The sequence below is a fragment of the Ornithorhynchus anatinus genome, chromosome 5, assembly GCF_004115215.2.
Source record: "Ornithorhynchus anatinus isolate Pmale09 chromosome 5, mOrnAna1.pri.v4, whole genome shotgun sequence".
Taxonomy (NCBI): Eukaryota; Metazoa; Chordata; class Mammalia; order Monotremata; family Ornithorhynchidae; genus Ornithorhynchus; species Ornithorhynchus anatinus.
The window spans coordinates 17,847,863-17,859,976 of NC_041732.1; the positions used below are offsets into that span (position 1 = coordinate 17,847,863).

Here is a 12,114-nt window from a genome sequence, read left to right on the forward strand (position 1 = left end):
GCAGAGCACTGTACCAAGCACTTTGGAGAGTACGACAGATCCATAAACAGACACATTCCCCGCCCACAGTGAGCTTCCAGTCCGGAGGTAACGGCGGGAGGGGAAGCCTAGTGGAAAGGGTCCGGGCTTGGGAGCCAGAGGTCACGGGTTCTAATCCCGGCTCCGCCGCTTGCCAGCTGGGTGACTCTGGGTAAGTCACTTCACTTCTCTGGGCCTCAGGGACCTCATCTGGAAAATGGGGATTAAAACTGGGAGCCCCAAGTGGGACAACCTGATCACCGCATATCCCCCAGCGCTTACAACAGTGCTCTGCACATGGTAAGTGCTTAACAAATACCACCATTATTATTATTATTATAAAATTCGTGGTGGGCGGAGTACCTATCGACCCACTCTGTTCTGTCGTCCTCTCCCAAGCGCTTAGTACAGCGCTCTGCACATAGTAAGTGCTCAGTAAATACCACCGATTGAGGAAGCGGCAATGTAATCGAGAAGCGGCGTGGCTCAGTGGAAAGAGCCCGGGTTTGGGAGTTGGAGGTCATGGGTTCGAATCCCGGCTCTGCCCCTTGTCCGCTGTGTGACTGTGGGCAAGTCACTTCACTTCTCTGGGCCTCAGGGACCTCATCTGGAAAATGGGGATGAAGACCGTGAGCCTCACGTGGGACAACCTGATTACCCTGTACCTACCCCAGCCCTTGGAACAGTCCTCGGCTCATAGTAAGCGCTTAACTTCACTCCCCTTCTTAAAAACCTCCAGGGGTTGCCTATCGACCTCCGCACGAAACGAAAACTCCTCCCTCTAGGCTTCGAGGCTCTCCGTCACCTCGCCCCTTCCCACCTCTCCTCCCTTCTCTCTTTCCACCGCCCACCCCACGCTCCGCTCCTCCGCCGCCCGCCTCCTCGCCGTCCCTCGGTCTCGCCCATCCCGCCGTCGCCCCCCGGGGCCGCGTCCTCCCGCGGTCCCGGAACCCCCTCCCTCCTCACCTCCGACGATCTGATTCTCTTCCCCTCTTCAAATCCCTACTTACAGCTCACCTCCTCCGAGAGGCCTTCCCAGACCGAGCTCCCCTTTTCCCTCTGCTCCCTCTACCCCTGCCTTCACCTCTCCCCAGCTAACCCTCTTCTCCCCCCTTTCCCTCCGCTCCTCCCCCTCTCCCGTCCCCTCCCCTCAGCACCGTACTCGTCCGCTCAACCGTATATGTCTTCATCACCCTATTTATTTTGTTAAACGAGATGTACGTCACCCTGATTCTATCTGCCATTGTTTTAATGAGATGTTCTTCCCCTCGACTCTATTTATTGCCATCCTTCTTGTCTGCCCGTCTCCCCCCATTAGACCGTAAGCCCGTCAAAGGGCGGGGACTGTCTCTAGCTGTTGCCGATTTGTCCATTCCAAGCGCTTAGTACAGTGCTCTGCACATAGTAAGCGCTCGATAAATACTATCGAATGAACAAATACCAACATTGGAGAGAGCGAGAGAGGTGTAGGTTCAATCACAGGCACAATCAATGAATCAGTGGTATCTATTGAGCGCTTACTGTGCGCAGAGCACCGTGCTGAGCGCTTGGGAGAGTCCAGAGTTGTTGGACACGTGCCCCGCCCCAAACAAGCAGATCAGCAGCACGCCCCAGTGGCAAGAGCACAGGCCTGGGAGTCAGAGGTCCTGCTCTGCCACAGGACTGCTGTGTGACCTTGTGAGAGTCACTTCACTTCCCTGACCTCATCTGGGAGATGGGGATTGAGACCGTGAGCCCCACGTGGGGCGGGGACCGGGCCCAACCTCGACAGGGCTTGACGCATAGTAAGTGCTTAACAAATCCCGTCATTATTAACGAGCTTACAGTCTGGAGGAGGAGCCAGACGTGAATAGAGATACTTTATGATACAGAATTTAACGATATATATGGAAGTGCTGGGGGGGCGGGAGGGGATATCAAAAGTCCAAAGGTCACCGATCCAAGTCCCCCAAAAACATCTCCAAGCCACTCGATCTTCACCGCTCGTCCTCCCGTTCGCAACAGTCCCCAAGCGGTCCTGGTTACCTCATCTCTCGCTCCCCGCACGGGGCGACGACGACCGCCCCCGTCTTCCAGCCGCTGGGGGAGCAAAGCGATGGCAGCTATTGTGAACGAAAATAAACCCTTCTTCGTATTCTCCTCAGGCCCACGGGGATTTCTCCCGGGCTATTCATCCTCTCCTCCTTCTTATGCCGGGCACATCTCTCGAGGGATACGGTCAGAGAGAAGGATCCCCTCCCTGCTAGGTAAGTTTGGGCTCCCCTGCTTTGGCCTTCCCACCATCTTGGGGATTAGCCGAGGTCTTCCGCGGAGAGACGAGCGAAAAAGAAGAGACGAGGGTGCGGGTGATGATAACGACAGTACTCGTTAAGCACCCGCTCTTCGGCTCTTAATACAGTGTCTGGCACACAGCGTTTAAGAAATAAACATTACGCGCGAAGGTCTACGCATTGCGTTTTAAATAGGAAAACGCACTCCCTTTTATTGACTTGGACTTTTTTGTAAAATGGTGTGTGTTAAACGCTTATTTAAGCGCTGGGGGAGATACAAGCTACTCGGATTGGACGCGTTCCCTGACGATGATGGTATTCGTTAAGCGCTTACTAGGTGCCAGGCACTGTACTAAGCGCTGAGGTGGATGTGGACGCAGTCCCCGTCCCACATGGGGCTCACGCTCTTAATCCCCGTTTGACAGATGAGGTAATTGAGGCCCAGAGACGTGAAGTGACTTGCCCAAGGTCACACGGCAGACACGTGGCGGAGCAGGGATTAGAACCCAGGTCCTTCTGGGTGGCACTGCTCAGAGCCCAGATTTATTTCAGGACTCTTTCCCCGCAAAACGGTGCATACCAACTCCCTGGGGTTCCCAGGCGGTGCAGCCTAGTGGAAAGAGCACAGGAGTCAGAGGACCTGGATTCTAAATCCCAACTTCGTCACTTACCCGCTGTGTGATCTCGGGCAAGTCCCTCAGCTTCTCTGGGACTCGGTCTCCTTATCTTTAAAATGGGGACGGAATTAGGGTTCTCCCTCCTACACCGACTGTGAACCCCATGTGGGACTGTGCCCCAACCTTGGCTCTATCTCGGCACTTGGTGTATATATATGTTGGTATCTGTTAAGCGCTCACTACGTGCCAAGCGCCGGGGTAGATACAAGGTCCATCGGGTTGCCCCTCGTGGGGCTCAGTCTTCAGCCACAGATGAGGGAACCGAGGCACCGAGGAGTGAAGTGACCTGCCCAAAGTCACACAGCTGACGAGTGGCGGAGCCGGGATTAGAACCCAGGACCTCCGACTCCCAAGCCCGGGCTCTTTTCCATTGAGCCACGCGGCTTCTTGGTAATAATGATAATAACTGTGGTATTTGTTAAGCGTCGACTACGCGCCGAGCGCTGTTCTCAGCGCTGGAGTAGATACAGGGTAATCAGGTTGTCCCCCGGGCGGCTCACAGTCATAACCCCCATTTTGCAGATGAGGGAACTGAGGCACAGAGAAGTTGAGTGACTCGCCCAAAGTCCCGCAGCTGAGTGGCGGAGCCGGGATTAGAACCCACGACCTCCGACTCCCAAGCTCTTGCCGCTGAGCCACGCTGCTTCTCTGCTTCTTGGTACTGTGGTTGGCACAGAGGAAGTGCTTAAAAAATACCATAATTTTGGTCATCCCCTTTGGCGTAGCTCAGTGGAAAGAGCCCGGGCTTGGGAGTCAGAAGTCGTGGGTTCGAATCCCCGCTGCGCCACTTGGCAGCTGTGTGACTGTGGGCAAGTCACTTCACTGCTCTGTGCCTCATCTGTAAAAGTGGGGATTACGACTGTGAGCCTCACGTGGGACGACCTGATGACCCTGTATCTCCCCCAGCGCTTAGAACGGTGCTCGGCACATAGTAAGCGCTTAAATACCAACATTATTATTATTATTTGGCAGAGCACTGTTTCGATTCTGAAGGTTTTAGGATTTCCCCGACACCTCGTACAGTGCTTCGCACACAGTGAGCGCTCCAAACGACCAGCAGCTTGTAATTTTCTAGAAAATGCTCAGACATTAAAGGAGCCTTGCTTACAGACGGCTGATGGCAGTCAGAATAAAATCGACTCCTCCTTCACCTAGGCTGGGATCCGGCATTTTAAATAGAAAAAAAGCACTCCCTTTTAGCCATTTAAAGAAATGGTATTTGTTGAGTGCTCACTTAAGCGCTCGATTACGTAGCTCGGGCCTGGGAGTTAGAGAAGCAGCGTGGCTCAGTGGAAAGAGCCCGGGCTTTGGAGTCAGAGGTCATGAGTTCAAATCCCGGCTCTGCCACTTGCCAGCTGTGTGACTGTGGGTAACAGACACCTTCATTATTATTATTATTACAAAGGTTTCCAGTAGAGTCCAGTGTCATTTTTTTCTATCCAAAAGTATACTTAAGGGGCCAGACCCTCATCCTCCATAATTATTTAGAGATTTTAGAAATCCTTCTGACCGACAAAAGTCATATTAATCGACCTTTATCATTTTACCAGTTGGGAATCAGAACACATGCTTTATAATAGTAATAATAGCGGTATTTGTTAATAATAACGATGGCGTTGGTTGAGCGCTCTCTATGTGCCAAGCACTGTTCTAAGCGCTGGGGGCGATACAAGGTGATCAGGTTGTCCCACGTGGGGCTCACAGTCTTCATCCCCATTTCTCCACATGAGGTCACTGAGGCCCAGAGAAGTGAAGTGACTCGCCCAAGGCCACACATCTGACAATAATAATAATAATGTTGGTATTTGTTAAGCGCTTACTATGTGCAGAGCACTGTTCTAAGGGCTGGGCTAGATACAGGGTCATCAGGCTGTCCCACATGAGGCTCACAGTTAATCCCCATTTTACAGATGAGGGAACTGAGGCACAGAGAGTTAAGTGACTTGCCCACAGTCACACAGCTGACAAGGGGCGGAGCCGGGATCCGAACCCACGACCTCTGACTCCCAAGCCCGGGCTCTTGCCGCTGAGCCACGCTGCTTGCAATGTGCCAAGCACTGTACTAAGTGACTTGCCCAAGGTCACGCAGCAGACGTGTGGCGGAGCCAGGATTAGAACCCAGGTCCTTAACAATAATAATAATAATGTTGGTATTTGTTAAGCGCTTACTATGTGCCAAGCACTGTTCTAAGCGCTGGGGTAGACACAGGGGAATCAGGTTGTCCCACGTGGGGCTCACAGTCTCAATCCCCATTTTACAGATGAGGTAACTGAGGCCCAGAGAAGTGAAGTGACTCGCCCATAGTCACACAGCTGACAAGTGGCAGAGCCGGGATTCAAACTCATGACCACTGACTCCCAAGCCCGGGCTCTTTCCACTGAGCCACGCTGCTTCTCCGCAGAAATGATGGTATTTGTTAAGCGCTTACTATGTGCAGAGCACTGGTCTAAGCGCTGGGGGAGATTTACAAGGGTCATCAGGTTGTCCCACGTGAGGCTCGCAGTCTTAATCCCCATTTTGCAGATGAGGGAACCGAGGCACCGAGAAGTTAAGTGACTTTTGTAAAAATTTCCTTCCAGCTGAGTTCCGAGGATGTACACGGCTCGACTGATCCAACGGTAGAGTCAGCGGGAGATTTCAAACACGGGAATAATAACGCTGGCATTTGTTAAGCACGGATTACGTGCCAAGCACCGTTCTATGTGCTGGGATGGACCCAAGGGAATCAGGTTGTCCCACTTAGGGCTCGCAGCCCTCCATTTTACCGATGAGGTCACTGAGACACAGAGAAGTGAAGCGACTCGCCCAAAGTCACACAGCTGATCGGGGCGGAGCCGGGATTAGAACCCACGACCTCCGACTCCCAAGCCCGGGCTCTTTCCGCTGAGCCAGGCTGCTTCTCCGAGCGTACCCAACGAGATGAACGGTGAAGACAATAAAAACCGTAAGCCCTATTTTACTTTCGAAAAAGTATAAAGTTCATATGCTACTTAATTATTAAGATAACGGTGTAACCAGGTCAGTATAAATCAGACTGCCTTCGCCACACCCAAGTCTGTTCCTCAAAACAGAACTCTCAGGCCCTAGAGGTCTCCATTTCTATTCCGCCCACGTTTTCTCTCTCACACACATATGCAAATCAAGAATCCTTTTAAATGAAAATATTTAAATACCTTCATTACTGGAAATATTCAGCCAAGGAATTCGGTACGGCTACAAGGTTTTGCAAACGAGGCGTGGTATTTTCAGAAATTTTGTCCACAGAACTTCCCCGACTCTCCTCTCAGGGCTAAATTTGTTTTTTTTAATCAACAGGCAAGGTCCGTGCTCGCCGCCTTATTATATTAAGTATTCTAATCCTGGGCTCTAATCCCGGTTTCGCCACCTGTTTGCCGTGAGACCTCGGACAGGTCACTTCACTGGGCCTCAGTTACCTCAGCTGGAAAATGGGGATTAAGACTGATCCCCACCGTGTCTAACCTGATTAACTGGTATCTACCCCAGCACCTGGCCTATAGTAAGTGCTTAAATACTATTTTAAAAAAAAAGGTTTGGGTGTGGGAGGGCAAAACGGCAGATCAGAGAGTACGAAGGAGGAAGACGAGTAGGGGAAAAGAATTTCCGCCCCTTCGAGGACTGGCTTTTACTGTGACTGATTTAGGGAGAAGCGAGCTAATTCTTCAGAGAAACAAGAAAAAGTTGAGGGTAAATTTCTTTTTCCAACTCTTACCAACATAAAACCCGTCAGACACGCCATAAAACATAGTCTCGAAAGGTTATCGAGTCTCGGCTCGCTTTCAAGACCCAGAAAGGGACCTGGAAAGTAGACGGTCTGTGTTCAGATCAATGGTATTTATAGAGCGCTTACTGTGTGCAGAGCACTGTACTAAGCAGTTGGGAGAGTACAAAATAACAGGGCTGGTAAACACGCTCCCTGCCCACAAGGAACTCACAGTTGAAAGGGAGAATTGGGATTACTGATAAAATCTGCTCTGTGAGTAGCTAAAAATCCCAACGGATTCATTCAGCAGTATTTATTGAGCGCTTACTATGTGCAGAGCACTGTACTAAGCGCTTGGAATGTACAATTCGACAACAGATAGACACAATCCCCGCCCACCGACGGGCTCACGGTCTCATCGGGGGAGACGGACGGACAAAAACGATAGCAATAAATAGAATCACGGGGATGTACATCTCATTAACAAAATAAATAGGGTAATTCATTCATTCGTATTTATTGAGCGCTTACTATGTGCAGAGCACTGTACTAAGCGCTTGGAATACATACAAATATCCCACTCTACGTGTAGGCAAAGCTTATCCTTCGACAAGCAGGCATTTGCCGGTTGCGGCTTGGAAAATCACGGCAGTTATTATTTCAAAGTCTTTGGAGGAAAATTTTCCGAAACGTGAGGAGTTGGCAGGGAACGGCTTTTGCTGAGCAGGGCAGTTAACGCTTCATCTCCCCACTGGCCTCCCTCAAAGGCAAACTTTTCGGGGGGTTTTTTTGGGGGTATCTGTTAAGTACTTACTATGTTTTAAGCGCCGGGGTAGATACAAGCTAATCAGGTTGGACGCACACGGGACTCACAGTCTCAATCCTCGCTTTCCGGGTGAGGTAACCGAGGCACGGAGAAGTGAAGTGATTTGCCCAAGGTGACCGAGCAGACGAGTGGTGGGGCCGGGATTAGGTCGGCTTGGGTTTCATCGTCTTGGGTTTGGAACAACATCCAACCTTTAGGGATAGCAGCTACTAAACAACCAAGGCATGCAAGGGAAAAGCCCGGGTTTAGGAGTCGGAAGGACCTGGGTTCTAATCCCGGCTCCACCACTCGTCTGCTGTGTGGCCTGGAGCAAGTCACTTCACTTCTCTGTGCTTCAGTTACCTCACTTGTAAAGCGGGGACTGAGACCGTGAACCCCACACGGGACCGGGACCGTGTCCGACCCATTTGCCAGCATCCACCCCAGCGCTTAGTACAGTGCCTGGCACAGAGTAAGCGCTTAACGAACGCCACAATCATCATTAGAGATTACACACGCGGCTCCGCCACTTGTCTGCCGTGTGACCTCGGACGAGTCCCTTTACCTCTCTGCGTCTCAGTCATCTCATCTGTAGAATGGGGATGAAGACTTGCCTCAGTCACCCAGCTGCCAGGTGGCGGATTCGGGATTCGAACCTAAGCCCGGGCTCTTTCCACTGAGCCACGCTGCTTCTCTAAGGGCCCGGGAGAGTACCATCCGACGGAATTAGCGGACGCGATCGCCGCTCGTGAGCCGGAAGTGGCGTGAGGCTCATCCGTTCGATCGTACCGAGTGCTTGGCGTGTGCAAAGCGCTGCGCCGAGCACCCGGGACAACGGACAGTAAACAGACGTTCCCTGCCATCGAGGGCATCCGCGCCTCGTCCCGCTCCTCCCCCAGACCGCCTCCCCGCGTCTCGTCCTGCGGCGCAAAGAGGCCCTTACCTTAACCTCCACGGTGAACGGCGGGACACAGGCGTTCTCGGCCCTCCCCACGATGACTTCCTCCAGGGGGTCCCACTCGTTGTAGGAGGAGACGGGGCAATCTTTGGGGACGGGGTCCGGGGCCTTGTCGGCTGCAGCGCAGGGGTCGGGGGTGGCTGCAGCCGCCTGGGTGCTCTGGAAAGTTCGTTGCACCCGGCCGGTGAACGCTCTTCCGAGCTGGAGACGGAAAAAAAGAAGAGGAGGAAATAATAATATTCACGTTGGTATCTGTTAAGCGCTCACTACGCGCAGAGCACTGTTCTGAGCGCCGGGGGAGATACAGGGTCATCAGGTTGTCCCGCGGGGGGCTCGCAGTCTTCATCCCCATTTGACAGAGGAGGGAACTGAGGTCCAGAGGAGTGAAGTGACTTGCCCGCAAACAGCTGCCGAGTGGCGGAGCCGGGATTCGAACCCACGACCTCTGACTCCCAAGCCCGCGCTCCTTCCACCGAGCCGCGCTGCTTCCCTAAGAAAATACCCCCCAACCCGTAGACACCTGGCCCTCCGACGAGGTTAGAATCAACTGGAACGTTTGGCATTTATTGAGCGCTTACCGCGCGCAGAGCCCTTGGGCGAATACATGAGACAAGCACAGTCCCCGCCCTCCGTGGCCTAGTGGAGAGAGCCCGGGCCCGGGAGTCGGAAGGATCTGGGTTCCAATCCCGCCTCCGCCACTCGTCTGCGGCCGCAGCAGGTCGCTTCACTTCTCTGTGAGAAGCAGCGCGGCTCAGGGGAAAGAGCCCGCGCTTGGGAGTCGGAGGTCGTGGGTTCGAATCCCGGCTCTGCCCCTTGCCAGCTGTGTGACTGTGGGCAAGTCACTTCTCCGGGCCTCAGTTACCTCATCTGGAAGATGGGGATTAACTGTGAGCCTCCCGTGGGACAACCTGATCACCCTGTATCTCCCCCAGCGCTCAGAACGGTGCTCGGCACATAGTAAGCGCTTAACGGATACCAACATTATTATTATTATGATTATTCTCTGGACCTCAGAGACCTCATCTGGAAAATGGGGATTAAGACTGGGAGCCCCAGGTGGGCCGGGCCCAAGCCGATTTGCCTCGATCTGTCTACCCCAGCGCTCAGTACAGTGTCTGACAGATAGTAAGCACTTGAATACCACAATTATTATCCCGGGCTGGCCTGCGTAGGCAGAGCCGGCTGGCCCGATGGCCAGAAACCGAAGATCCGTTCATTCCATCGTATTTATTGAGCGCTTACTGCGTGCAGAGCGCTGTACTAAGCACTTACCCGCTGAGCGGCCAAAACCCTAGCCCGGGCCACTTGAAACGCAACGTCCGCCCCCGAGGAGGACGGGGCGGGGGGGGCCCCCCGCTCTCCAAAGCCCAAGACCCCAGGGAGCGATCTATCCTACAACCAGCCGGGCCTTGCTCTTCGGGTGCCGCTTTCTCGCTTCGCAGCCCGGCCCCGGGTTCGAATCCTCCCTCGGCCAATCGCTCGCCGCGTGACCACGGGCGAGCCACCCGACTTCTCCGGGCCTCAGTTAGTCGATCGGTCAAGCCCGCTGGGAGCAGGGGACGTGCCTGCTGGCGCCGTGTCCCAAGCGCTCGGTACAGCGCTCTGTACGTGATGAGGATGGTGGAATTCGTTAAGCGCTTACTGTGAGCCAAGCCCACGTAGTAGGCACTCAGTAAATATCTGACTGATTGAGCGTTATATGCAGAGCACTGTGCTAAGCGCTCGGCAGAATACAGTGCAACAGAATCAGCGGACACGTTCCCTGCCTTCGATAAGCTTACGGTCTCCTCTTCTCCCTGCTCCTTCGAGTGGGAGCCCTCTGAGGGGCAGGGACGGTGTCCAACCCACCTACCCTGTACCGACCCGCGCTCGGTACAGTGTCCCGAACGTAGTAAGCGCTTACCGGATACCCTATAAAAAAACCACTGCAGGAGCTCTATGCCAAGACGCTGGTGACCCCACTGAACGGTCCCTGGCCGACGTCTGATTGGCTTTAACAATCGCTGTGGCATTTGTTAGGCGCTTACTATGTGCCAGGCACTATACTAAGCGCCGGGCGGGGGGGATACAAGCAAATTGGGTTGGATACAGTCCCGACGGTGGCTCACGGTCTCGATCCCCCGTTTAGCAGATGAGGCCACTGAAGGCCAGAGAAGTAATGATCACCATAATGGTGGCATTTATGAAGCGCTTACTATGTGCCAAGCACTGTTCTAAGCGCTGGGGGGGGGGGGAAATACAAGGTGATAGTACTAATAATGTCGGTAATTGTTAATCGCTTACTAGGTGCAGGGCACCGTCCTAAGCGCTGGGGGGATACAAGGTGATAATAATACTAATGTCGATATTTGCTAAGCGCTTACTACGTGCAGAGCACCGTTCTAAGCGCTGGGGGGATACAAGGCGATGATGATAATATCGCTATTTGTCAAGCGCCTACTAGGTGCAGAGCACGGTTCTAAGCGCTGGGGGATAGATACAAGGTGATCAGGTGGGGCTCCCAGGCTTCATCCCCCTTTTCCAGATGAGGCCACTGAGGCCCAGAGCAGTGCAGCGACCGGCCCAAAGTCACCCAGCTGGCAAGCGGCGGGGCCGGGACTCGAACCCACGCCCCGTGACCCCCAAGCCGGGGCTGTTTCCACCGAGCCCCGCTGCACTGCTGGGCCACTGCGCTTCCCCGGCGCTCAGCCCAGTGCTCCGCACCCGTCGTCGTCAGCCCACGGTCGCTCTCCCCAGACGCGGGCACCAACCCGGCGGCCGCTCCGCGCGTAGTGGGCGCCCACCCAACCCTCCCCCGCTCAGCCCGTCAAACGGCAGGCACCGTCTCTATCTGCGGCCGACTTGTTCAGTCCAAGCGCTTCGTCCCGGGCTCTGCACGCAGGGGGCGCTCAATAGATACTACCGAATGGATGAATGCATGGATAAACCCGGCTGGGTCGCCCAGCGGTGGGGTGGGATTGCATTGGAAGCCAGGCCCGCGCCGCCTTGGGGAAGCTGGGGCGGGGGGAGGATACGCACCCGCGATGCGATGTAGTGCACGGCCTCGGCGCCGCGGCTGCCCCCGCGCAGGCACCGCACCCGCAGCATCGCCCCGCCCGGCCCCGCCTATAGCGCCGCCTTCTCCGCGCCCGCGCGCCCGCGCGCCCGCCCGCCGCACGCGCCGCCGACAGCGCGCCCTTCTCTGCGCACGCGCCACCGGCCTCCGCACGCGCCCGGGCCCCGCGCGACACCCGCCCCCCTGCCCGGCGCGCGGGGCCCGCACGCGCTTTTAAAGCCTTGGCCCCGCCCCCCCCGAGGAGACCCCGCCCCCGAGGCCGAACGGCGCCTGCCATTGGCTGGCGGGCGGGGGCGGGGCGCGAGCGGCGGACGGGGCGCGAGCCGCGGGGCGCCCCTTCATTCAGTCATCCCTTCATTCATTCAGTCGTATTTATTAATAATAATAATAATAATGGTGGTATTTGTTAAGCGCTTACTATGTGCCGAGCGCTGTTCTAAGCGCTGGGGTAGACACAGGGGAATCAGGTTGTCCCACGTGGGGCTCCCAGTCTTCATCCCCATTTTCCAGATGAGGGAACTGAGGCACCGAGAAGTGAAGTGACTTGCCCAAAGCTGACAAGTGGCAGAGCCGGGGTTCGAACCCATGCCCTCTGACTCCAAAGCCCGT

The 12,114-nt window shown here is 54.8% G+C and overlaps 1 protein-coding gene across 1 annotated transcript in view; it reads right to left on the minus strand.

The window, feature by feature from the left end:
- The window catches only part of GATM (glycine amidinotransferase), a 30,359-nt gene extending 18,790 nt beyond the window's left edge, over positions 1-11,569 (minus strand). Inside the window, exons 1-2 of the mRNA XM_029066077.1 lie at positions 11,469-11,569; positions 8,436-8,651 (exon numbers count right to left, since the gene is read on the minus strand). Of these exons, the coding sequence (XP_028921910.1) occupies positions 8,436-8,651; positions 11,469-11,537 (285 nt within the window). The 5' untranslated portion in view covers positions 11,538-11,569. The remainder of the gene's footprint in view (positions 1-8,435; positions 8,652-11,468) is intronic.
- Between the last annotated feature and the right edge of the window lie 545 nt (positions 11,570-12,114).